Here is a 26,959-nt window from a genome sequence, read left to right as displayed (position 1 = left end):
TATTCTCTGAAATTAATTTCTTTAGAATTGTCATTTAGAATTATTTTAAATACAAGATACTCTCCTCCGTATGGGGACTATATGCATCATGTCTCCCATTGCATATTAATAAAGTGAGAAACTCTGTATCCAAGAATTAGATTAGAGATAGTGAACAGCAAAGTGCATCCACGTTTATTATAAATCACTGAGAATGGAGAAATCCCTGTTAAAAAAGATGTACCTCGATATTGTTAGTGTGGTTTTGAAACTGGATCATTTACAGATGAGATGCTGAGAATGTGCTGCCACCTTGTCCTCTTTGCCACTTTTGACATTTTTCAACATAGGTAACCAAAACAGGAGTATTTTGATGGGATTATTACGTTACGGAAGAGACTAAATAAGAAAGCAGGTAAAAGGTAGAATGCTAATCTGCAACAGGCAGAGGAAAATGAGACAATATTCTCGTGTGGTATATCCATGCGAGGACTGCACTGAAGAGGGAAGAGCTCAAAACAGGGAACTTATTTTGTGTTTTCTTTCAGCAACTTTTTTTCCATTTTTGCATAAAATGCACAGAAAGATGGTTTGCTGAATTTAAAGCAGTTTTTAGCATTCTATAAACCACTTTCCTTATTCATATTTTCTACACTGTCATGTGAACATTTCTGTGGTGGTGAAGATCTGGAATTAAGAGACCATTTTGCTTCTGTGTCTGTACAGCTCTAATCCTGAAACTTCATGACCAGTGTAAATGCAGAACTTACGTAACGTAAATGTAAATGCTCGAGATACCATGCAATGTTTGTTAGTCAGGATATGTGACATCTTGGCTAATGTGACTATTTTCTTTGCAAACATAAATCTATATTCCGACTCTATGATACAAAATATTTTGGCATTGTTTGGCATTGTTTGTCATGGTTTAATACTGCAGTCTTTGGAACCATTTTGTATCAGCAATAATGTATGAAATAGGGCAGATAAAAATGTCATTATTAGTATTATTTTAGTTGCCAGTAGTCTGTGTATAAATAGGCAATGAACTATTAACATTTCTGGAAGTCATGTTAAATTGAGTGACAAAAATGGGGTTTAGGCTATGTGGAATTAAATTTTCATACAACTGTCAGCAGTTTGGCATATTTATAAGCCTACATTAGCAAAGAATAGAATAATCTTTTCTATAAACTAGGAAAATATCATTGTCCCATCATTTAAAAAAACAGAGAAATATTAATAATAAAAAACTTATTTCAGACCTCTAGATCTATGTTCTATGACTATTTTATTTTCCCATTTATCGAAACGCTGATTCAGATGAAGGATTATGTGAAACCCCCTGGCTTAGGGGGATAAATTTAAATATAAGTGTGTACATGGGGAAAAACAAGAAGAATCTGTGCTAACATCTGAGTTCAACATCTTTGATTTGATGTTTAGATCGCAGGGGACAGATACGAATAACCAGGCTGATGCATATTAAAATAGTTGGAGCTATTTTTAAGTCAATGGTTTTGTTCCTGCTGTACTCATTAGAGGAAGAGACTAACTGATCTCATGGTCTTTAGGATGATTGGCAAAACACTTTAAATTAGCATAGCTTAAAATAGAAAAATGCAGCAAAGAATTATGTGAAGGGTTTCATGGAAGAAGAGTAAGAAGTAAGTGAAGGAAAAAGAATGAATAAATTGTTCTACATGGATCAGAGAAAGTAGAAAAAATGAGAGCGCTTCACTTGCACTGAAAAATTCTCCAATGAATACGATATTAAAAGATTGTGTAGTATTAAAAGAAAGGCACAGAGTTGTGGAGTTTATGGAATGTTTAGTTTAATCTACATTACTTCAGTGAGACAGCCAACTAAATAGAGGATAAGTTTTTAAAAAGGTAAGAAGGTTTCCACATTTCAGAGTTTTAGATGCAGCCATGGTAAGAGACATCAGAAGGCAAATGTGAAAGTAGTTGTGGATGCCTGCACCAGACATGGTATTAAAATGAGGAAACAATGAGACAAAAGACAGCAAGGGAGGGACCTGGTTATAACGCATCAGGAAATCAGGCAGCGGTAAGGATTTTTGGTAGATCAGTATGAAGGTGAGCAATAATTAATATAGAAAAGTAACTCTTAAATGTTATTTCATTTGACTACTTAGGATATTGAGAGGATATTAAAACGTACCCTTCTGTAACTTTTAAACAAAGTCAGGCCCAAGTCAAGCAAAGCTTCTGTTGTGTGCTCATTAACCCACCTATCCATGAAGTAGGATTGTTTATATGTTAGTAGTTTTTTTTCTGCTTTATGCTCTGATGTGAAGTTTTTCAAGTATAAATGCAGGGATAATTGGAGTTTCTCATTATTCATGTATTCCCTGACTTGCTCTGACTTCTTTCAGATTCCATAGTCATATCATTATTGTGATTGGGATATCACTAATAAAATCTAATAGGCAAATTTTCCTGTTTATGCCTGCAATTCCATTCTGAAGAAATTCTGCATTGCACATGCAGTACACTGTGTAGCTAACTTGCTAATCTGAATGACTTAGCACTTAACCTGTAGCCTTATTCTGTCACCAGCAAAGTCTAGATACCAAGGAAATGTGCACTAGTTTTACAACAGCCCATTAGTTGTTTTCCTTTTCCACATTTACTATAGCCAATGATATTTATGTTCCCATTCAAGGCCAAACACTTTGGTTCTCAAATCTTAATTCTTAGACTTTTACCATTTATGTAAAGCACATGTGTTACTGTTTTGGTTTTCTGTTTTCCTGCTCACAAGGCATTCCTTTTGTTCTGCCTGATTCCTGTTTACTCTTTGACTATAACTAGCCCACGTGTGGTCCTTACTCAGACATATGGTATTTCTGTGACTTTACTCAAAGGGGTGAGCCTTTGCTTTATAATTCAAATTAACACCACCCTGTCTGCCTCTTTGAATGAAAACAAAGGGAAAGGAGCATGGAAGAAAAATAAAGTTACTAAGAGATAAACAAGGATGAGAATAGAGTATTAGGAAGTGAGAAGGGGGTGGGTAGTTGGACACATCACGTCATTTACTTGAAGAGAAGATTACAAATGAGATATAAAAGCGAAGTCAGGAGATGGAAAAACATTTATGGGATCTAGAGGTTTATTTTAAAGAAGTTAAGCCTTAAGAAAAAAGTCAGGGAAAGTGGAAGATTTTAATAAAACAGTGGAATTGTAACAAAGCTATAACTCCTTTAGACATGAGATTTAGATAAGGAAAATAAGTGGGAAAATTACAATAAGGAAGAATCGTAGGAGGAAAATGCATCAGGTTTTAAACACTCTTTTAAAACTGTTTAAAAAGAAGCTATAGCCTAGGAGTTCATTTTGTGCAGATGTTGATCCCTACGTGTTCACTGCTTTTCCAATATTGAATATTGACCTGACAGTCATTTTTGGTCTGATGCAAGACAGCAAGTTTTATATTACAGCATTTATTAGATGAGAGGAGTAGGATAACAAAATAGGCACAAACATTTGTGTTTTAGTAAAGATTGTTATGTAAAGTTGACTATTAGCACATTAAATATTTCTGTATTCTTGTAATTATATGTAAAGGTTTGTAGATTCGAGAATAATGGAGTGTATTCAAAAAGGCATGGGTGTTGATTATACAAACATTTTTCCTCTGCAACTGGAGGAACCCAGCCTGGCAGGATGATTTAAGATCTTAGTCATATCTTAAATTCCTACTTAAGACCATCTTTAAAAAGAATTTCCAAATAAAGAGTCCATGACCATACATGCACAAATGTCAAATGCGTAGATGCAGTTTTTGCAGTGTCCATATCTGCTGACTTGCTTTTCAAAAAGTTCTGAATTCAAGCAGTGTTTGCAAGGGCGTGTTTTATTAGTGTCTAGAAAAATGGAGTTGGGTTCATATATTAAAACTTGGTACTGGTACGATAAATGTATCTATCTTTAAAGTGCTAATTGTTTTGATGTTTGTTTATTTTTATCATAAAATAGTTCGTTGTTTTGGTTTTTTGTTTTAAATAGGAAGGCCAACCTGCAACTGTGCGCTGGGTTTTACAGGACCAAACTGCAATCAGACAGTCTGCCATCATTTCTGCCAAAACGGAGGGACCTGCAGTGTCACTGCTGGGAATCAACCCTTTTGCAACTGCTTGGCTGAGTATACGGGAGACAGGTGTCAGTATTGTAAGTAATCTTCACAGACTCTTAAATCGGGATTGATAAGCCTCTTAAATATGGTTTTACAATAGAAGTTCTACAAAACGGAAGTTTGACATGATTTGAGTGATTTTTCTTCAACACATGTTGCTAAACGTAGCTCCAAAAATATTCATACTGCTAAGTTAATGGAATTTGATGTATTCAAGTCATCTTTGAACATATTACTGCAGTATCCATCTATGTGTTTAGGCGAAGAAAGATCTTTCTTAGGAATTAGTTATTTTAGTATTTTCGTGAATTAATATGTACAATGCAGCTCTAAAAGGCAGCTGACTGAGTCAGTAGAAATGAGATACTTGCGTTAATAGTTTCTAGTCCATCTTCTCATATATGTTGTCTCATGCTAGTGGAATATCTAAACATAGCGAACTGAAGTAGTTGATTAAATTAATTCTCTGGTGTCCCTTATCTTTGCCCACCAACACGTGTCTTGAACTTCTGCCTTACCTTTCAGTTTTATTTCTAACCCCAGTAAGTGGTGTTTTGACAGCTCCCTTGAGTTTCACGCCTCTACATGCCTTCATCTTGCTTAGTCTAAGATCACCTTGAGAACAGTTTCTGGCCCCTCCTGGTATTGAAAATCAGGATTTCTAAGTATATACTCTTTGTTCATTCTCAGGACTTAGGTTGTCCATAGTTCTTCATTCCACTGATCCATCAGTCTCTGTTTTCCAAAGATTGCCATGCTTTTAGAAAGGCTCTTCTTGCTTTTTAGAACTTTCTCTGATTTTTTTTTTACTTCTTTTACAGAGGAGAGGGAAAAGAGCATTATCAAGCTATAGGCCTTCTGTTCTTAGTCTCTTTTCTCTCCATGCTTTCTCTTAGCATGAATCACTATTATCTGTTTTGCAGTGACTCAAGACATTTAAATGCAATCTTGAATTTCTCCTTTTGGTCACTCATTTCAAAATTATAGTTTATCTTCGTGTCTCTTCAAACTGATGACTCACTAGCAACCCTAACCAAAAACTGGATATTTTCCTGAGATCAGAATTATTTGTTTAATCTCCTTTTTAATTTCCTTTTTTTCTACTGCTTTGCTTTGCCTATAAGACTCTAAAATAGAGGACTGTCACAGTGCTCCTGGCAGACAAGCTTAATATAGAACATTAAATGTGAAAGCCATCATCTCTTTTGTACGTAATTCAGTGAATTTGCTGTAGAAGGCTAGATTTAAATAAAATTGAAAGGAAATTAGCTGTTTTAAAGGTCTGGTTCAGAATTGTCTACAAGATTAAAAAAAGTATGTAGTTTTAGTGAGAGGTCTGTCAAGCAAGGGAAGGGTTAGTGTGTATCTATCTTAAACAGGATTTATACTGAAGTAAGCTGAATGTATTTCCAGTTGGGAGACTATGAAATAAATTGAAACCTTTGAATGGAAAACCAGCAGTAATTGTGATTCTCTCCCACTTGGTATTAAACAAACTGCATGGATCCACAAATAACTATCTGCAAACACAATTGGGTATTTGAAAACAGTATAGTACATAAATCATTCACAGACAGACACACAGATTAAGAAAAAATATTTACTTGAGGCTTACCCAAAACCAAACAAATTGTTTCTAGTTGAATGGTTCTGCAAACATTCTTTTTTTAAAAAAAGAATTAATTTAAATGTAAATTTCGGAGTACTTCTTAAATAGTGCTCATTATCAGATTTGGATTGTCTGCTGACACTGGAAAAATGCCACAATAGGGTGACTCAAACACATATAAAATACAAAATAAAATGAAGCTTTTGTTTATTTAAACCTTAATTAAAATAAAAAAGTCTACAATCTTTTCGAGTATTTTTTGTGGCTAATAACAGTTCTATGAAATTATACAAGTTCACAGTTAGTAGTGTGTATATAAATTCACATCTATGATTTTTTTTGCTTTATTCACATATATGTATGATTTTTTGCTTTAGATTGATAGAGTATTATTGCAAAGATCGTTTGCCTTTAAAATATCTTTGTCAGTCTTTCTATGATGTGATTGAAACTAGTTCATATGCAAAGGATGATACGTGAATGAGCAGAGGTATTTTACTCATGCTCCCAAGATGAAAATATTATTAGTGGTTTTTATGGCAGAGAGAAGACATTTACTCACAGTATTGCCAGATTGAAAAGACCTTATTTTCCTCATACTTATCGTCTCCAATTACCCAATGCAGAGTTTCTCCTGTGATTAATTCACATAAGGACTAAATAACTAAAATGTGTGCTCCATGTCAAGGCACTGCCACTGCTGAAATAAATTTAGGTGAATGAATTTACATAGAATTCCACTAACATTGTGCATGTTATTATATACACGTGTATTTGAATATAACTCCCTATTTTAAATTCCTGAAAAAAGACATATAGACTAGTTAAAGTTCATTTCTTGTATCATTTAAGGCCCAAACAACCTAAAAAATAGAAAACGTTTTCATGCAGTTACAATCATTCAAAGCGGTTATAGTGATCTCACAAGGTGTTACTTTCCCTGAAACTGAAATTCCTTTCTTTAGCAGAAAGGAATATATATATATATATATATATATATATATATATATATTTGTGTCATTTCAGCCCAAATGTACAAATGTAGCATACACATTTTAGATATAGCAGAAGATTAAAGGTGGTTGTGACTACCATCAATACTGAAAACCAATAATTGTTTTAGAATGTGAGCTTCCTATGCCTAAGTGTTGGGTTGGGTTTGTTTTGTGTTGCTTTGGGTTTACATGGAAATATTTCCCCCTTGCAATGTTTTTTTTGTAAAACATCTCTCAAAATTATCTTTCCAACTAAGGCAAGTTTTGCTCAAAAAACAGACCCCTTGCTGCAAATTCCCGTTCTGTACCCTGAACTGGGGAATGGCAAACAATGAACTACTTCATTTAGTGTCTTTAAGCCTCTCTGGTTGCTCAGTAGTGATTCCACAAGCAGATGAGTCTAGAGCCTGCATAGGTAGGTGGAGACATAGAGTCAATAATCAAACAGAAATAACTCCTCCAACAGTCCGGCAAAACTGAGCACCATAAGTAAAATGTTTCCCACTTTATGAGATATCCCACAAATCGTCCATCTTGAGTATGGTCAGTAAAATATATCCATTTTAGTAGTCTCCAATTTGCCGCATGCAACGTGCCCCTAGTCAAACACCAGCTGGAGAGTTCACATTCCAGGCTCAAGGCTGAAGTTGCCACTTGGTTTAGTGGCAGAATTATGTTATGGTTGGACTTGGTGATCTTAAGGGTCTCTTCCAACCAAAATGATTCTATGATTTGGCCAAAGTTCTGCTCTCTAGTGAACAATTTGATAATCCCTTACTCCCAGCTGCTACTGACTCACCCTCAGCAGTATCCTGACCTTCAAAGGATTTGAATTTATTAGTTTTGACAGAAAGGTAATATTTAATTAATATGGAATAGGTTACCTCTAAGCTAATACAGGTGCATAGTTCACAGTTGATTCCTGTAGAGGAATCATATATCACTTATTTTGTCTGTCCATCAAGAACACCACCAAAAGCTTAATGCAACATGTTCGCTGCATAGAACGGGAGAAAGTATTAGAAACAGGGAGAACTAGAGACTTTGAATGAAAAAAAGTTGTCACTACCATGTAAATAAAAATGAACCTAAATGTTAAGATACCAGTATATTGCAGCTCTGGAAGCTCCTTCAGCCAAGTAACTTGGGGTATTTTTAAAGGGATGTGGAAAAAACTGAGACAGTTCATGGTGCTTCTAAAGAGTTAAAGAATGAACTACTTGAAATTTTAGTCCTACTGACATTTAAGCAGTTAAATAAGATAATGGGGTCTTGCACAGTCTATAAAGATAAGCATGTATGCAGTTTTTTGTAGAACTTATGGATTATGTCTTTATGTATTATTATTATTAAAACTTCATGAAATTTTAGTATGTGGATAAAGGAAAAATAAAACTTAATTACTTCAAAATACTGTTTCCATTTCAGTTTACCATAATGCTGTTAATGCTAATGTGAATATATCAAAAGATTTTTATTCAACCAATGTCCCATTAAATACATTAACATTACTCCGCTTTTCTCATCAGTAGTCTTTATATTATGTGGAATGATGCCATAAATGGTCAGACATCTAGAAGGAAAAAGAAGAAACTCTTTATGAGTTTATTCTTCTATTTCACTTCTCAAGAGTACATCATTAATATGTTATGTGTCTGCTTATGGGGTAGTCTTGATTCCTGTAGTTACCTGTGAGGCACCAGCTTCCTTTACAATTTCATTTTTATTATAGTACCTTTTAAAACAGAGAAAAGCAAGGTATTATTTTTACGTGATACTCTGTAATGTCTTTTAGTAATTAGCTTTCCTGTTGCTTGCAGATGTTTGCCACCATTATTGTGTGAATTCTGAATCATGTACTATTTCTGATGATGGAAGCGTAGAATGTGTCTGTCCAGTACAATTTGAAGGGCCAAAATGTGAAGTGGACAAGTGTATCAGATGTCATGGGGGACAGTGCATAATAAACAAGGACAGTAATGACATAGTATGCAAGTAAGTTGGGGGGGGAACTGCATTCAGAATCGTATATTTAATAGCAATTATTTTGCATTATCCTTTAAATCTCTTATACAGTGGCTAGGACCTGAACCTGTCACATCAGAACAATTCCTTTGCATGGCTGCTGCCTTTTTAAATCAACTCTTGGAGCACTCCTCACTGGGGGAAGCACAATGCAGCAGGAGAGTGAATGAGTCTTCACTTGGAAAAATTGGAATATTTCATGAAGTTAACAGTCGAGTTTTACCACTGTTGAAATTTGTTCCTTCTGCAGTATCTGTGACAGTGATAGGGAGATATTGTCTACTAAGAAAAAAAGCATATGTAGTAAGATGTGCTGCTATATTGCTGAGTGATTATTTTCACAGAATCACAGAATGTCAGGGATTGGAAGGGACCTCGAAAGCTCATCCAGTGCAATCCCCCACTGGAGCAGGAACACCCAGATGAGGTTACACAGGAAGGTGTCCAGGCGGGTTGGAATGTCTGCAGAGAAGGAGACTCCACAACCTCCCTGGGCAGCCTGGGCCAGGCTCTGCCACCCTCACTGAGAAGAAGTTTCTTCTCAAATTTAAGTGGAACTTTTTGTGTTCCAGTTTGAACCCATTACCCCTTGTCCTACCATTGGTTGTCACCGAGAAGAGCCTGGCTCCATCCTCCTGACACTCACCCTTTATATATCTGTAAACATGAACGAGGTCACCCCTCAGTGTCCTCTTGTCCAGCTCCAGAGCCCCAGCTCCCTCAGCCTTTCCTCACACGGGAGATGCTCCACTCCCTTCAGCATCTTTGTTGCCCTACGCTGGACTCTCTCCAGCAGTTCCCTGTCCTTCCTGAACTGAGGATATAATAATAGGTTATTTTAACAAAAGGAAAGATTAAAAACATTTTGTGTAATAAGCTCACTGCCTAGGCTGGCTTTTCAAAGTGGAAACCTAGAATTCTTGCTATCAGTAGAACTTATACAGATCATAAAATCAATATTTTAATATGTAGATAATTATAAGGGAATTCACCAGATTTAATAAAATACTGATTGCTATTTGTATTTCTTTTTAACCATGACAGTTGCACTAATGGAAAGATTGCCTCTACCTGTCAGTTATGTGATGGATACTGTTACAATGGTGGTACCTGTCAACTGGACCCAGAAACAAATATACCTGTCTGTCTGTGAGTATCCTGCACTGTTTAGATCATTAAAATATCTGTGTGACAACAAATAATAAAAATATTTTGCATGTGTCTATATTTTTGCTCTCTCTAGGATGTACAATGTGCTGGTTGCGATTGTAACTTAGAGGATTTTTCTAAGTATTTCTGTAACCCAATACTTTGTCTACCTTTTTGCAATATGTGTATTGAAAGATATAACTAAGATACATATTGTGAATGTATATCTATACAAAGATGTATTTTTTGAGATGTCTAATAATTTCAGGCCAGATTTAAAGCCCGTTTGGGCTTTTTTCTGAGATGGATTCCAGATGTACAGGTTGGTTGCCTGCCCTGCTTCTCAAAAGGGGTTTAGTCTTTTCTCCCAGAAAGATGGTCGGAGTCGAGGGTGCTACAGTCCTGTAAGGAACCTGATGGCTAGACAATAGGAGGAAGAGTGTCAGCATTTATTTCCTTTATGGGTCTGAGGATATGCTCATTTATCTCTTGTTTCTGCCCTTACCTTCACACTGCCCACAGTAGCTTGGCTGTTCTGTGTTGAGATCACTCCCTCCTGCACTGTTGTTGAGGGGATGCTTTTCTTCAGCCCAGACACCAAATACCAAAGGAAATGTGATTCTGTAGTCTAGACAGTGAAGTACTCTCTTAAGAGTCAGACCAACCTACATTTCTAGTCCTTTCTTGAGAGCTATGGTGTATCTTCTTTTTCACCTGCTAAATATAAAATACAGAAGTAGTCATGGTAGCAATAAATTAATTTCTTTCCTGCTCTCAGTCATACTCTGGGTTGTTTTTTCTTAGTTCTGCCTAATAAATGATCTTTCTGGATAGTCTTCCACTTCTCAGGGCAATCTGGAGGTCAGAGCATCCTCCAGGAACATATGAGTTGCTGGCAGAGAGAATTGGACTTGAGTGGCTTATTTCCAGGGTGACATAAGTAAGTTATTTTCCAAAGGGATTTGGCATTGCAACTTGGTAAATACAGATACAGCCGTCCCTTCATTTTGTTGATGTGTATGAGGTAGATGATCTTAAAAGAGAGTGCCTGTTGTACTCAGACTCTCAAGGAAGTTACACAGCACAATGCCTGGATATTGTAGCCTGACCAGTGTAAGAGATGGACCAGCTGTTCCTCCCTGTGAGAGCTCAAGCACTTCTGGATGTGCAAACGGGCAAAGCTGTAGTTATGTTTTGGTATGGAAAAGCAGTTATCAACAGATGTTTGCAGCTTTGAGGTTAGAGGCAGTGGAATGCAGTTGTGCACTGTAGTCCTTATTTAGCTGTAAGTGCTTTAGGTGCCTATGTCACTTTTTCCTCTAGCCCTTTTTACCTGTTCTTTGTACCTCCTTAAATGTCTTTTTTTGTGGATTGGAGAGACTCATAAATCTCAGCTGTAATATGTAAGGCCCAAATATGATGACTAAGTCTGGTGATTCACAGCTAGAATGGCTATTTTGGAAGCTTGTGATTTTTCCTTTCTTTTTCCTTCTAAAAATGGCTTATTCTTTTTCAAATTCCTGTGGAACACCATAGCATCTCAAGGAAAAAAAAGGTTTCATACCTTAATTTCTTTATGGATTTACAATGCATAAATACTGCAGCATACACCAACACTCTTAACAAGGCTAAGAAAATAGCTATGAGAATTTTTAAGACCATTGCAATCTGGATCAATCAACACAAATGTATAATACATTTGACAACAATACTTCATTAAGAATGCTAGGTTCCTGAACCCATCAGTTAATATAGGCCCAAGTGTTTGATCAATGCCAATGAGCAAACTTTTCAGTATAGTCAGATTGGACCTTCCATGAAAAAAGAGTATTAATTTTGTTATCTGTGAGTGTGTGCCTGTGTGTGTGTGTCTTGCCATCATTATATATAATGCGTTTAAAATCTGTTCAGCAAAAGGCAGAATATTTACATAGGTCTATTTTACTGAAATTCTGCAGATGCTCTGTGGGGTTTAAAAGTCAGCGCTGTGACCAGAAAGTGAACCCTTGTGATTACTACTGTCAGAATGAGGGAATTTGCACTTTAACCGCGTTTAATGAACCGAGATGCAAGTAGGTTTAACCTTCCACTTAATGCTGCACATTCTGTGACATCATTTCAGGCCACAGTTCATTGGTTCAAGTCATGCACATTCACATACATTTCACAATATCTACTCAATCTGGGGGCTCGTTTCTATAATACACACTTACCCTTTGATAGTTGCACTGATGAGTATATTTAAACATACTGTTGGAGTGTCTGTATCACTGGAGGAAGAAATTAAAACTTTACTTTTAGTAAATGAGTTGAAGATACTGAAAATGCCTCTTGGCTATTATTGTCTACATTTCGAGGTATTTTGCCAAGTTAATCCTACAGAGCATAAAGTTTAGCAAACAGTGATGTTGCACATGTTCTGTAGTCCAAACGTGACTTCCTGTTTCTTATCTGTACAGGGAAAGGAGTAGAAGAGCTATTTGGGTACCAAAGCAGGAGTTAAGCTTGTATTCTTAAGCCCAATTGTTAACTTTATAGAAATAATGTTGTAAAATAGAAACGGTTAAACAAAAAGATGTGAGCTACATGAGCCAAAGACCTAGGCTTGGGATAAAATATGAAACTTGAACACCTTTAATCTTATCTAAATGCGTGGTTTATAAAAACATAAAATGCTGTGGGCATGTGATGTGGTTGTCTGGTGGTTAGCAATGACAGTGACTAGGTATGGTGAATAATCTAATTTTCTCGAAAAATATGATCACAATTCCTTTGTCAGCATTCTCAAGCAATGAAACTCTATGACCTAAGCTATCCTAAATCCATTGGAAACTGGCTTAGTGGTCTGACTACCACTTCTTAAACTTTGAAGAGTATGGAGTGGGTCTGGTGATCAGCATTTGAATAGGACATGGTTGTTTGGAACATTTTGTATCTCCCTGTATCATAGTTGGGTTTTCAGAATAATGCAGCCCTACGAACAACGTGTTGCTGACTTTAAGGTCATGTATTGCAAGTACCTTTCTTCTTTTTCTATCTAAAATGGTCTCAAGAAGGTAACAGTGAAAAAATTCTTGTGAAACATTCTGAAAGGTTAAATACTCTAAAAATACAGCATTGAGAGTCACTTATGATTTACATACTCTTTTCGCAATTCTTAAGACTGAGTTTAACAATTAAACTGTGAAGGTTGGGGGTTTTTTTTTGCTATTTGGGGTTTGTTGAGGTTTTGTTTGATTGTTTGTTTTAATTTCTTTAGTGATGGATTTTTACAGAAAAAATAGGTAAAATAATTGTGTGGTGGGTTTTTTTATTATAAAATTTTGTAGCCAATAAGGATTAATTTCTGTTTCCACTGGAATCAAAACTGACATATACTGACAGTGGGATTTCAGCAAAGTTAATTGAATTAGGAATATTCTCAGTAGCATTGATATTTATTTTCGTGGCATTGCCTGTTCTCATGATCTTTTGGTCTAGTTTAACCATATTTACTGTCAAAATGAGAAAAAGTATTAAAACCAAGGATTTAAAGTCATGTTTGAATCTCTGACTTAGCCTTTGAGTTGATAACGTGAATTTCAGCCTCTTAGAGCTTCTGTGTGAGGCCAAATGCCAACAATGGCAAGAATCCATGTTACCAAAAAAAGGTATGGTAGGATCTAGAGGCCCACAGATCCTTTCTTCAACCTTCTCTAACTGCGTAATTGAAAGAAATGTGGAGATGGATTGCTAGAATAGGAGCTATGCTGAAAAGCTGTGCTGCCAAACACTTCTTCCAGGCAGGTGAAGATACTTTCTTCCTTCAGCTACATTTGAAGCCCCTACTGAGGACAAGCATGCATCAAAGTTTGGACTAGCCTGTAGAACAAAATGAAACAGGCTTCAGAAATCCAAGGAAAAGTATTAGTTTCTAGGACAAAGTGAGACTCTTTCTTTCTGAAAGACATAATTACGAAAAAGCGGAAAACAAAGGCTTAAAGACAGAATAAAAAGGAAAAGCTGGACTTGTGCAAAAGTGGTATTAATGTTAGTCTTCATTTTCTTCCTTCCAGAAAGTGAAATGTTGATGCCCAAAGGACTATTATGTTGATGAAAGCTGTGGTTTCTCCTTTCGAGAAGGTTGTCTTCCAGAGAAAATATGTGGAAGGATTTGCAACATTTTGAACATTAACTTATTTTGTTTATTTACTCTTGCTGTGACAGTATTCCCAAGATTGCTTTTATTAGGCATTTGTGTTATACAGTAGCATGAATAATCCTACCTCAAATACAAAGAAAAGCAGTAAAGCACATCAGTAATATGACTTTTAGCAGAACTGAACTGTCCTCTTGCTTTCACCTTGCAAGGGTTATTTGTGTACAGTTGTGGAATTTCCTTTATTAAACATATTGTAAGGTGGAGAAGGGGAAACATGGAAGAAAAAAGATGGTAGAGAAAATTCAAGTTTTTCTTCAATGTGAGGAAGCGTATCAGAAGAACAGGTAATCAGAAGAAGAGGAAGTTTAAACAAAAGTAGGTAATTCACTTTTTCAGATTCAGACTATAAACAGAGATGGAATTAATGTTCTTGTTGTCTTTTCAGACCGATTGTTGGGTTAGTAGGGCCACCATTGTCTGCATCCAGGGATTGTTAGAATCTTCTAAATTATTTCTTTACAAAGCCAAAGAGGCTTAGATTAAATGGAAAAAAAGCAAACAGAAGTTGTTTGATGGAGTTGAAGACAGTGATAGAGAGGAAAAAGTGTAACTCCGTATGTCTCAGTTCTCGCCAACCTCAGTTCAAGGTCCAGTTGTTCCCAGTATCTGGTGTTGATTTGGCACCACATTAGTTCTTAACTGGAGCTTCTTTATAATTTTACCAACCTGATAGTGGTGAGCAGAAGACATGAGGGAGGGAGGAAGTAATCCCGTCCTTCACAAGAGTCATTGTGTCAGGAATGGGAGTCTCAAAGATTTTCTCTCCGAGTTCTGCTCCGTTGTTAGGGGAAATAGTTTATCCCTCCAACCTGCACATCTGGCCACGCTGTCTGACATCTGTCCCTGGTCTCTGAGAGACACTTACCTAAGGGCTAATGTTTTTATTAACCAGTCTCCAATTCATGGGTGGGTGATTTTTAGGAGAAGTAGCTAATGGCTGGGTTTATTGTCATTCAGCAGGAACTCCTCTCTCTCTCACAGCCAGATCAGTTGAGAATGCAAACTTTATCTATAATCAAGCCCTTATTATCATTCAATAAAGACAACTGAGAACAAGATCTGTCTGTTCTAAAGGGCAATCCTAAAGCTGTAATTATACAGAGGAACTATAAGCTTGGAAGAATATACTTTCCCTTTATCAGCCTGGACTGTTAGGGTACATTTTTATTTCATCTTCCTACTTCAAGATTTTTAAACCTGAATGCAATAAACATTGGGTGTGCACTGGAAGCAGAAGTTGTGCTTTTCACCTGACCAGTTTAGGAAGAAATTAAGGCCTCATTGTGGCTGCATATATGCCACCAAAAAGGGTTTTGTGAACTTGGTTTCCAGTTTCAATGTCAGATTCTAAAAGATGCAGAATATACTGTGATTTCCCTTTGGAAATAAGGTCCTCCTCAATCTGAAATATTAATTCTTAGAATTATTTTAGGAATATAAAGAACATTCACACCCCACCCCCATTATTGTCCTTATTGCTAAATAAAAAAGGCTTTGAGAGAATTTACTATCGGAATGGTAATATTTGAGGCAATGACCTTTCTGAAAAAGGTACCGCTGAGGGTGTCTTTTAAAGAAGTGTTATCTTAGGTATAGTTACTGTCTTTTTCATATTCACATTCATATTCTTTAAGTATCTCTTCAGTACTACTCACTAATGGCTGGGGGGTGTGATGTGTGTAACACTAGAAGCATATGAGATATGTCTGAATTGCTCCAGTAACTTCAAAAATCCACTGAAAACAAAAATAACAGGAAATCAGATTCACATAATCTATTTATTTCCTAAACTGTCAGCTCCATCTGTTCTAACAGTCTGTTTTAATAATTACCTTTATTTACCTTTCTGTTTCTTTCTCACTAGTTATCTAACTGTATATACATTCATGCAAGAGAAGCAAGGTTTAGGAGAAGATTATATCTTGTGTGATACCAATGAAGAGGATGATCATTGGTTGTTACATATGCAGTGCTCTATCAATTTCTTTAGTACAGAATATCAGTCTCACACCTTTTCTTTTATATCTTTGCTGTAACTATATGTTGCTATAATTCCATCTTTTTATTTGTATTACTATTATTATTTGCATCTGCACATAGATGTGGTCTATTTGTATAGTTATTATTAGCATGTGTGCGTGTGTTTGTGTTATGAAAATTGGAAAGAAGAGAGTACATTCTTCTTGATGGAAGACCTTCCTTGCAACTCACATTTCTGTGATGCTATACCTTCCTCTTGACATTCCTTTCATGTTGAGAAATCTTCAGTTTTGAACAGTTTTTGTGTAAGTGTGTGTATGACTTGCACAAATGCTGTTAAGTACTTGCAATTTCACAGAATCCCAGAATGTCAGGGATTGGAAGGGACCTCGAAAGCTCATCCAGTGCAATCCCCCCATGGAGCAGGAACACCCAGATGAGGTTACACAGGAAGGTGTCCAGGCGGGTTGGAATGTCTGCAGAGAAGGAGACTCCACAACCCCCCTGGGCAACCTGGGCCAGGCTCTGCCACCCTCATTGAGAAGAAGTTTCTTCTCAAATTTAAGTGGAACCTCTTGTGTTCCAGTTTGAACCCATTACCCCTTGTCCTACCATTGGTTGTCACCAAGAAGAGCCTGGCTCCATCCTCCTGACACTCACCTTTTATATACGTATTTCATACGTAAATGTAAAAATCAGAACTACTGCAGAGCTCTGTTCAAAAAAAGATTCGGATACACCCATAGTCCAATTGCAGCATTGAGAAGACTGCCCAAGAGTAGAAGGCAACTGGAACCATAACAGGCAGTAGAAGTCAGAGAACAGAACATTTTATCAAGTATCTTGTGATAAATATTTTCCATATGATTTCCTAGGGTGTATTTAGTGAGCTACCCAATTACTATGACAACAGGAATTTCACAGTTTTATGCTAGTTCTTTGAGAGCTTTCTTTTTTAAACTAAAAGTGCCTTTGTTTTAAATGTCTTGAATTTGAACACAATCAGCAGGTTATAGTTTTATATTATAGAAGGTCTTTCAGTTTGTAGTGCTAACTAGTGCTAGTTCAAGGATTAAACACAAATAGATGTTTGAAGAGTGTTTGTCAAAGGAAGAAATGACACGACCTTGGAAAAGAGGAGTATGTATATTTTCCATTGAACATTTACTAGCTAGGCTGTAATGGAGATATCCTTTATCCATGAGTTTAAAATTGTTTGAATAAAACTTCCTTGGTAGCTGCTGCTATACATCACTGCTTATTTTGCCTCTACAAGGAGAAGAAAACGGGATTTGTCATATACCTATTGATCCAGTTATTTCTCATTCTTTTCTTATTCTTACCACCTCAGTCTATTCTTTTCCTTTTGCTTTATTGCTCAGTGTAACTTCAGCTATAGTAGTAGTCATCTAGACATGCTTAATTTTTATATGTTTGCTCCGTTAATATTGATACTTGTATAGCATATATACTGTATGCATATTGCTAATAGCATGGTGTTTAATGTCCCTCAGTTACTTCTTTTTCTTACCTTGGGATGACAGAGGCCGAGTTGCATCTGGAGGTTTGTTCCTTTGCAGTGAACACCATTCAGCAACTGTGAATGATGTTTTGCATATAGTACTGTCATGCACAAACTAAATTAATATTTAAAGTCACATTTTATTTTTCATGTATGTTGTTAGTAAATTTCAGATTCCTTGGGTTCCTCCAAAGTAATTTTCTGTTGTTTTGCTTGCTTTTGGATTGTACAATTTTCCTAATCTTAATGACTTTCAGAGTAATCTGTATTAAATTTTCAAGTAACGTTGTAGAGCTTCTATCCCTTACCTTTTGCATCAAATTCTTTCCCTTTGTGTTCCTTATAAAGGTACCAAGAGATGTTCATTACACAGAAGTACTAAAATGTGGTCTGTTCTTACACAAAATATTAAGGAAAAAGTAATATTTGAAAATAATTAAATCCTACAAAATAGGAGAATCTACAAGATGTGCTGTTGATCAAAGTTGGGGTGGGTTTTTTGGTCTTTCATTGTTAAGAAAGTTCTTTGTAGCTTTGAGCATTTATCTGAGGGTATAATTTTATCGTATCAGCTCCCTGTATGAAGAAAGCCTGCTTCCAAAACTATTGCTAAATATATTATAAGAAATAATTTCATTATTTAGTCATACTACAGAGACTGGAGATTAAAAGGGGATTATTTTGATTTCTGTCTTTCAATGCAATTTAATACAGATAGTAACTAACTATAATCCAGATGTCTTCTCATCTTACAAATAGTTCTAATAGTAATAAGTTCCAGTGAAATCTTAATTTAACTGTTCTTAAAATAGTGAGACTGGGTATTTTCATAAGGATGTTTAACTATGCATTCCTATTATATTTATGCCATGACCGAAAAGAAAAGCAAAGTTAAAAAATCACTTTGTTTAATGAAGAAATGTCATTAATTGGCAAGAAACATTTTGATTTCTCCTTCAACCTCTGTTTTGTAATGACTCTCTCACTGATTCTGATATACTTGTAGACTAATCTTTCAGTGCCGCTTTCTATCATTTTTTGGATACATACTGGTATACTGAGTTGGAAAGCAGTTGCCTACAAAAGTACTTTTAACTGCATGTTATGTCTGCTGTATTATATTTTTATGACACTGCCTGTGGCACGAAAAAGAAAAAAGATAGAGAAACAAAACAAAACAAAATGCATGCTACCACCAAATTAGCCTTTTTTCTAGCTTTTTCTATTTGCTTAGCCATTTCATAGTCAAATGGTTCCTTTTGGTCAAGTGCCCGTATAATTGAGTTTAGAGTGTTTCGGTGCACTGACCTATAAGGGTTATACAAAAATAGAGGAAAGAGACAATTTCTCTCATGAATAGATTCTGTAACTGCAGCATAATCAATCTCTGAAATATAAATATCTTAATTTTAAATGTGACTTATTACAAGTGGGTTGCCTTTATAGTTTCACTTTAAAGTTTAAACATCTCTCTTCTGTAATACTGTTTCCTCAAAATAAATAATTCCTATCACGGTGGCAGTACGTATCTCGGAACATGTTTCCCAAGCAGTCATCTCTTTATAAGTGTAGATCTGAATTGTAACAGAGAGAGCTGTAGCATAGTTTTATTAATGACTGTGGCAGCAGACCATGGACAGCCTTTATTACATTTACTTTCAGTTTTTATATTGGAATTCTCTATGGTAATGTTGCTCTTTGATCTGTTAACCAATTTGGTTGGGAACTGGAGATTCACACCTCTAGATGTTCACTGTAGCACCTCAGCTGACTCCAACCTGCCCTGCACTCCCCATCTGTTTCCATCTGTATTTGTTTATGTGTAGCTCAGATTAGGCATTACCGCTGTTCTTTCTTCACAGTTCTTGATATTATGAACGTCTTCAATGAAAACAGTGGCTTTATATAGATCTGCTTTGTTAACGCCTTTTTGTTTGCCTCTACTGCAGATGTCTTTTCTCTGACCATACAACTGGCAACACTATAGAACAAAAGCTGCTGGTACCAAATGATTTCATAGAATCATAGAATCATTTTGGTTGGAAGAGACCCCCAAGGTCATCGAGTCCAACCATAACCTAACTCCAGCACTAAGCCATGTCCCTAGGAGCCTCACCTACATGTCTTTTAAACCCCTTCAGGGATGGTGACTCCACCACTGCCCTGGGCAGCCTGTTCCAATGGCTCACAACCCTTTTTGGGAAGAAATTTCTCCTGCTATCTAATCTAAACCTTTCCGTGGCACGACTTGAGGCCATTTCCTCTTGTCCTATCACTTGCTACATGGGAGAAGAGACCAATTCCCTCCATGCTACAACCTCCTTTCAGGTAGCTATAGACAGTGATAAGGTCTCCCCTCAACCTCCTGTTCTCCAGGCTGAACCCCCCAGCTCCCTCAGCTGCTCCTCATCACACTTGTTCTCTAGACCCTTCACCAAAATACTGTGTATCAAATTGAACCAGGACTCAGTTCCCATGCTAGGTACTGAGGAGGCTGAGTTTAAATGTCCTAATACCAGAAAATAATGTTATTATGAACATTTTCTGTTTATAGTATATAAAGAAAATTGTAACTGGTTAAGACCTGCTCATTGCCCATCTTGCCTACATGAACAGTCATGCATGTCCCAACCCCTTCATTATTTATGTGCCTGCTCATGGCTAATTTTCTGTGTCAAATTCCCTTGCAGACAATATACCTTTCCCCGGGGCATTCTTTTCCTCTTCTGTCAGCCCAAGACAAGTCTTTTCTAGCTTGCAGAACCAGAAAAGGGCAATGATTTTACCTTTGAGTAGTGAAGGAAATGACCGCTATCCTGTCAGCTTCACGCCCATTGAAGTTTATTGGAGACAGCAAGCATTTGGAAAAAATGAAGTGACAACTAGCTGTCGTGTTTTTACAACGTTTTTATCAAATACCTCAGAAATGTTTCAGTATTGCTGACTTTTCCAATTAAGATGCCAGCATAGATAAATAACTGCTAATATTCTTACCTTAATTTATTCCTCTGTTTACTACATATATAGCTGTAGGATTCCTTTCTTCAACAGCTGTTGTGGTGTCATATCTGCTGTAAGGTTTCGAAGAGCATAATTATTCATTATAGACAATTTTCTCATAAGCTTACACTTGCACTCTTCATAGTGACTCTTTTGCTAGTTTCACTATCTTATATTGTTTAAACTGTTTTAAGGCAGATTTATAGTGATGTTTCTCTTATACAGCAGAAGCACTTGAAACCTTCAATGTAAGGATTTAGGTACAAAGTTAAGATATGTCTGGCTCTCAAAGAAATCTTTCCCTTTGAAGAGTGTAGTATGAAATGAAAATTGCCTCCCATAACAAACTTTAATCACATGAGCTAAATTCCCAACAGCAATGATGCAAAACTTGCACCAAGACATTGAAAAACTTTATTTCATGGTTGTCACATGCCAGCAGTTTAGATCCACATAAGATATTCTAAGCACAAAAATTTCTTGTGTTTCTTTACAAGAGTGGATCCACTTATTTTGCCGTCATTTGTTGAATATTGATCTTTTGAAAAAACATGTTCCCTGAATAGTATCTTAGTAAGGTAGACTGTCAGTGTAATCATTTTGATTCGACATAATTGCTAAAAAGATATCTGTATAAAATGGAACAGACACATCTTTTAAAAGATTAAAATTGTGTGTTCCATGTGGCTTACGTTGTGCTAAAGTGGTAGTAAGCAGGAGTGGGAATGTCAGTTGAGTTCAGGTATAAAGTATGTCGTTGTGAACCATAATGTGTGTATTTAATTAGTGACTGGAGGTTCCTTTGCAGTGAGGAAATTTAAGTGTCTTTTTACCATGTTTATTTAAGCAAACAAACTTATTTCAATAAAAATTAAGAACTTACCAAATTGTAATGCAATTTACTATTGTGTCAAAATTTTTGAATCAACTATCATTTAATAAGCATGTTTTTAAAGACCACCTGTGCGTTATCTCTATAAAGTTTGAGTTAAGCACCTTTGTAACATATCCTACCAAAAAATAAAATTAGATCCCAAAAAAGTGCGAACTTAATATCAAGTCCAGTAAAGAGATTTATCTGAATGTGGGATTGTGCTGGAATAGGCTTAGGAGCAAAGAGAGAAAGAAGTCGTTCTTCTGCATCGACCTGCAAAGACAAAAGAGAGTCCAAAGCGTCACCCGCAAAGCTGGCTAAGGCTGGAATACTTTGTACCTTTCCAGAGCTTTTTGTGTTATAGAACAATGTCAGTTGTTAAGTCTAAATTCTACAGTTTGTTAAGTCCTCAGAAACCTTCAGATAACAATAGTTCTTAGAACTGTGTGCAATGTAATGCTCTATCTTTTTTCCTAAAGATAACCCACGTTAAAATTCATAAGTAATTCAGAAATACAGAAAATATGATATATCGCACAGTATACAAGGTAGATGAAAAGTGTCTGCTTCCTGCTGTTTCCACAAGGAGGGTTTGAAGATCTGTAGTAAAGTTAATCACATTTACAGCAGGATGAATAATTTCATTCAGGTATTTGTTTCCATTTTTGATGGATTTGCTGAGTCTGCTTACATGGGCTCTTTGTGTTGGCTGTATGTATGGAGGGCATTCTGAATCCCAACTGAAGAATTATTTGCATATTGTTATTAACTCAAGGAAATTATAGCAGGATGACTGTGTACTCATGCAGGCACCTGGCTCATGAAGCATATATTGTGAACATAAACAGTATTCAGGGCCCTTTGAAGCCAGTAGATATTCCTGTCCCTCAGGACAGTTCTTTATGCTTTAACTCTCACACCTGCTTACACACACGAACACGTATATATTTCTACAAATACATATCTAGTTATATAGTTCAAATTTTAAAAATATAAAGCCATTCAATTGTAGAATTTTCAGGAAAACATTTAAATCTGAAAGCGGAGGGGAACTTCAGTTAATTTGTGAATATTAGCCAGATAGGCCGTAATTGTTCAAGTAAGTTATTACATCCAGGTCTGTAAGAACTATCCTACAGTAAACTTTGTATTACTGAGCAATGGGGGACAGCAGAACTGTGGAAGGAGTTGGTATGGACACTGTGTGTTAGTGGATGCATGTAGCAGTTTATGGCCAGTCAGATGCTTTGTGCGATACAAGTGTGACTGTTAGAGCTTCTAGATCAAAGGTGACCCTAAAACAATGTTGTGCAAATAAAGTACTTTAGCAAATAAGCCTTGCTGGACTAAGTCAGATCCAGCTGGAGTCTTCCTTCACTATTGCATTGTAGGCAGCTGTTGGTTTAATAGGATATTAATATACCGTTGGTTATGCCTATTGCTTTATTATTCAAGAATTCTAGAGAAGGACTCTGGCATGAAGATTTCAGTAATAATAACAGGAATTAAAGGTACAAAGCTGTAGTTTTTAAATTAAAAACTTACTCAAAATATTGTGTCATGGCAGAATCCTGTTGACTCCTTCCATGAAGCTTATTGTTTATTTTCTAAAATCACTGTTGTCATTCATGTAGCTCTTGAGAAGATGCTGGTGGTCTCTTTAATAGGTTAGTGTGTTAACAGCTGACATCTATTAATTTTACCATCTTAATTGGATCCTTTTAGATGTTCAGCCAACTGGTCAGGCACACAGTGTGAGAGGCCAGCTCCCAAAAGCAGCAAGTCTGACAATATCAGTACAAGTAAGTACTTCAAATAACTGCTATCGCTTGTCGAATTTGGCTCAGTTTAGAAATTTCATCCTAGTGATATTTTAGAATGTGTGTTTGTGTCATGAAATGTGTTTACCTGGATTTGTTTTTTTTTTTAAAAAAAAAAAAAGCAAATATATATCTCTTTCAACTTTTTGATGGATGTTTGGTGTTTCATGAGGTGGTTTGGATACAGGCAATTTGCTATATGCTCACTGCTTCAAGGCTAGCCTGCACTTTTCTTAAAGAAAGTGTATCAAGTGGCAAGTCTTTGGTGATACCACTGCTGTGCAGACAACTAGTATGAGACCTCTGACCATTTAAGTCCTACTGAAAGCATCAAAAATAGAGTTGTAAGTAGTTCATAACTTTTGCATTGGCCGTCTGCAGAGGTTTGAATTTTACCTACTGTGAAAATCATCCTGAAAGTAAGAGTAGCTCCTGTCGTATTTTCTTAAACACGTCTGTAAGCATAAAAGGATGGTATCACTACACTATTGGCAGTTTAAACTGGACAAGGTTCCCTGCAGTGCATTGAGTATGCTGATGATTCCCCGCTGTACATCTCTCAAGAACATTTAACCCAACTGGAGCAGCAGAATGAATTGCCCGCTATTCAGGTCAGCTTGATGCTTAGATGAAATCTTCCGATATTCCAGACAAGTGTAATAATACTTACAAGCTGAAAACGGGCAAAAAAAAAGCAGCCCAGAACCTAGATTGGTATTTCTTTTTGAGGGAATACCTGCTACGATTTGGAAAATGGGTGTTTGTCTTGTGGATGCTGCTGCACTCCCGGTTGCACCATGGGCACCCGATGGCAACTCATGCTTGGTGGGCTGTTTTCCAGGCTTTTTCTTGAATGTTTACCTGCCAAGACAAAATGGACCTTTTTCTTTAATTATTTTTTTTTAAATCCCTGCTAAGTAGAACTTCATCCAGTTATTTCTCAAATGTTTACCTTAAAATAGCTTCATTGTAATGCTGAATCTTCATGAGCTGAGGTGAACTCGGGATGCTTCAAGTTTTTCTTCATTAGTACTTCATTTTGAGCTTTTAACAACCTGTCTTGACTTTTCAGTAAGCCTTCAGGCAGAATTCAAGATGTCTTTTTAGTTCTTTATTTGAACTGTGCTTAATGTAAAGCAGAGACTGCCAACAGCTTATTTTTTTTTTTTAATAAAACAATAAATGTAACCAGTGAAACAACCAGCAATCTTTTTGCTATCCACCAGTTAAGGATTGTGATGTTAAAGGAAATGCATGTCATCCCACATTGGCTTTATACCAGAATTTTGTAATTTGTCAGGCTAGTTTTTTATAGCATAAAATCATTTGTTGCATGTATTTCTTTTATTGCAAGATACCTTAAAGTTGAGAGATATTCTTATATAAGGCTATAATTGCTGACCTTATCTTTGCAGGTAGTCTCAGTTAAGTTATCTGCCAAAATAACGTTGAGCCCATTTTCTTCTTCCCTGTTCCCATCCCTCCTTTAACATCGCTGTCTGATCTGCACACTGTTTTTCTGCGGCATTAAGCATTATTGTCGTTTCCTTGATTGCCTGTATCAACATAACAAAATTATTGGCTCTTGAGTACAATGCAGTAAAATGCAGGAATGCACCAACCATCTAGAAATGAATATTTCTGACTACTTCTATTTTTCCCCACAAATAGAAGTAATAAATACATATAAACGCTAATAATGGGATTCTTCAATCAGAGCCAAGCCTACTCAGTACTTTAAGTTAATGGTTGTGTGCCTTAAATAAACTGCTAAGATGATGGTGGCAGTTAAAGGCAGCGGCCATGCAACTCCAGTCCACGTTGTTCAGCAATTCCACACACCTACATGTGGTATCGCTGCATATGAGGGCAGGGAGTTTATCGAGGTATATTGGTATCCAGAAGGAAGAAGCTCATGATTTGTTGATAAAAGTCCTTGTGTGTTACATCATTACCTGTAATGATATATATCTATTTTTTTTATTGATCAACATTCAAATCAATGAAGCTCATCACATGAAATTGCATTTGTTGGTGAGGGAAATTGTTTCTTAAATTAAATTTAACTGTTTTACAGCTGTGAAGAAATTACTGGATGTATCTGTGAGTATTTAATAAAATTTCCTTTTCCTGTTTTAGGAAGTATTGCAATCATTGTTCCTCTTGTTTTACTGGTGACTTTGATCACTACTCTGGTAATTGGACTATTTCTTTGCAAAAGAAAACGAAGGTAAGTAATTTTATGTTGGCGTATGGAGTAAAAAGATAAATCTTTAAAGTATTTGTAGCTTTTTGATATTAAAAAAAAAATCACTTAATGTATGTTGAGCAGATTTTTTTTAAAAAAAAAAACATTTCTGGATACAGGGCGTTAGTTACATTTTGATTTTTTGAAAAAATCATGTCTATTACTTGTACTTTTATTCCACATACAGTAGATAAGAAAGTGTAGTTCTTATCAAGATTGCTCAATCCTACCAAAACTGTATAGAGTTAACACTTTTATCCAGATACTTAGGGAACTTAGTAAACAGAATTAATGTATTTCATTGGAACCATGTAATTAATATTGTTCCTGTCTACGAATACTTTCAAATAGAGCCTGAGCAGAATTTCCAGTTTCTAGTTACAGTTCACTTCAATTTATTTATTTACTTTGAATAGTTCTTTTCAATTTTATGTTACAGTGAAGTTGTAAATAATGTTCAAAGTATCTACTGTAGCGTCCCAAGCCTTGTCATCATTACTGTATTTCTATAGTATTTTCTGTAGGAAGCTGAGTTCCAGCACTGAACAGTGAATCTTTTGTTCTCTCGAATTTATCTGCCTTATCACTGATGATGACATTAGAGAGTGTAGTAGACATTTGGGCTTTGGCCATTCTTCAAAGGCCGTGTTGGAGGGCAAGGGAAGCAAGAGTGTTTCTATGGGATGCAGACACATCAGGGAGCTGCCAACTTTCTCATGTTCAGAGAAAAAAGAAAGTTATGTTAGTGGTGATGAAGATTTAACAAAGAAAGATTCCTGGTAATAAGGACACGGCCAGTTAGGGAAGACCTGGAGAGGGAATCAGACACAAACCATTTACTTCAGGCCTGTAGTTGGCCTGCTCATTGGTCTTGAACAGCTGTCTTCCTTTCTTCTGGGGCTTGTTACCCCACCTCTGAAACCAAAATAATGTCATCTTTTGTAAAGTCCTTTAGAAACATGTGATAAATGTATTGTGTTTGCAAATATGACATTTATGAGACTATTTCAGTCATCTAGACTAAAAGAATCTTCTAAGTTACCATCATCTAGCACCATACATAGCATCTCCCCTGCGGATTCTGGTGCTAGCTAGTAAGCATTCATTTTTAAATCCTTTTTGAACATAAATCCATTCCCTGACCATACCGTTAGGAACAATGACCTTGGCAGGCTCTGTGGGTGTCATTACGTGCTGCAGTACCTAAAGAACAAGTTTAGTAATAGCCAAATCCTGAAAAACAGTTGCTGGTCTGTAAATTGTTTAAGTGATTGAGAATAACTTGTTAAATTATAGATCTTCAGTAAAGAAATAGAACTAACCTCAATAAAAGCCTTTTTTTTTTTTCTTAAAATTATATTTGAAAATGTATTTTAGGGTTTTGTTATTTCTTCA

At 36.1% G+C, this 26,959-nt stretch overlaps 1 protein-coding gene across 1 annotated transcript in view; it reads left to right on the top strand.

Annotated features, from left to right (window-relative positions):
• LRP1B (LDL receptor related protein 1B) overlaps nucleotides 1-26,959 on the top strand; it is a gene marked incomplete at both ends in the record, with an annotated part of 678,833 nt that overhangs the window by 647,003 nt on the left and 4,871 nt on the right. The window contains 5 exons of the mRNA XM_080346793.1: nucleotides 4,015-4,176; nucleotides 8,566-8,740; nucleotides 9,815-9,919; nucleotides 23,222-23,298; nucleotides 25,456-25,546. Of these exons, the coding sequence (XP_080202919.1) occupies nucleotides 4,015-4,176; nucleotides 8,566-8,740; nucleotides 9,815-9,919; nucleotides 23,222-23,298; nucleotides 25,456-25,546 (610 nt within the window). The remainder of the gene's footprint in view (nucleotides 1-4,014; nucleotides 4,177-8,565; nucleotides 8,741-9,814; nucleotides 9,920-23,221; nucleotides 23,299-25,455; nucleotides 25,547-26,959) is intronic.

Source organism: Nesoenas mayeri (assembly GCF_963082525.1).
Source record: "Nesoenas mayeri genome assembly, chromosome: 6".
In the NCBI taxonomy this organism is placed as follows: domain Eukaryota; kingdom Metazoa; phylum Chordata; class Aves; order Columbiformes; family Columbidae; genus Nesoenas; species Nesoenas mayeri.
The sequence above is the reverse complement of the archived record's forward strand: the minus strand, read 5'-3'. Positions and strand labels throughout refer to the sequence as shown.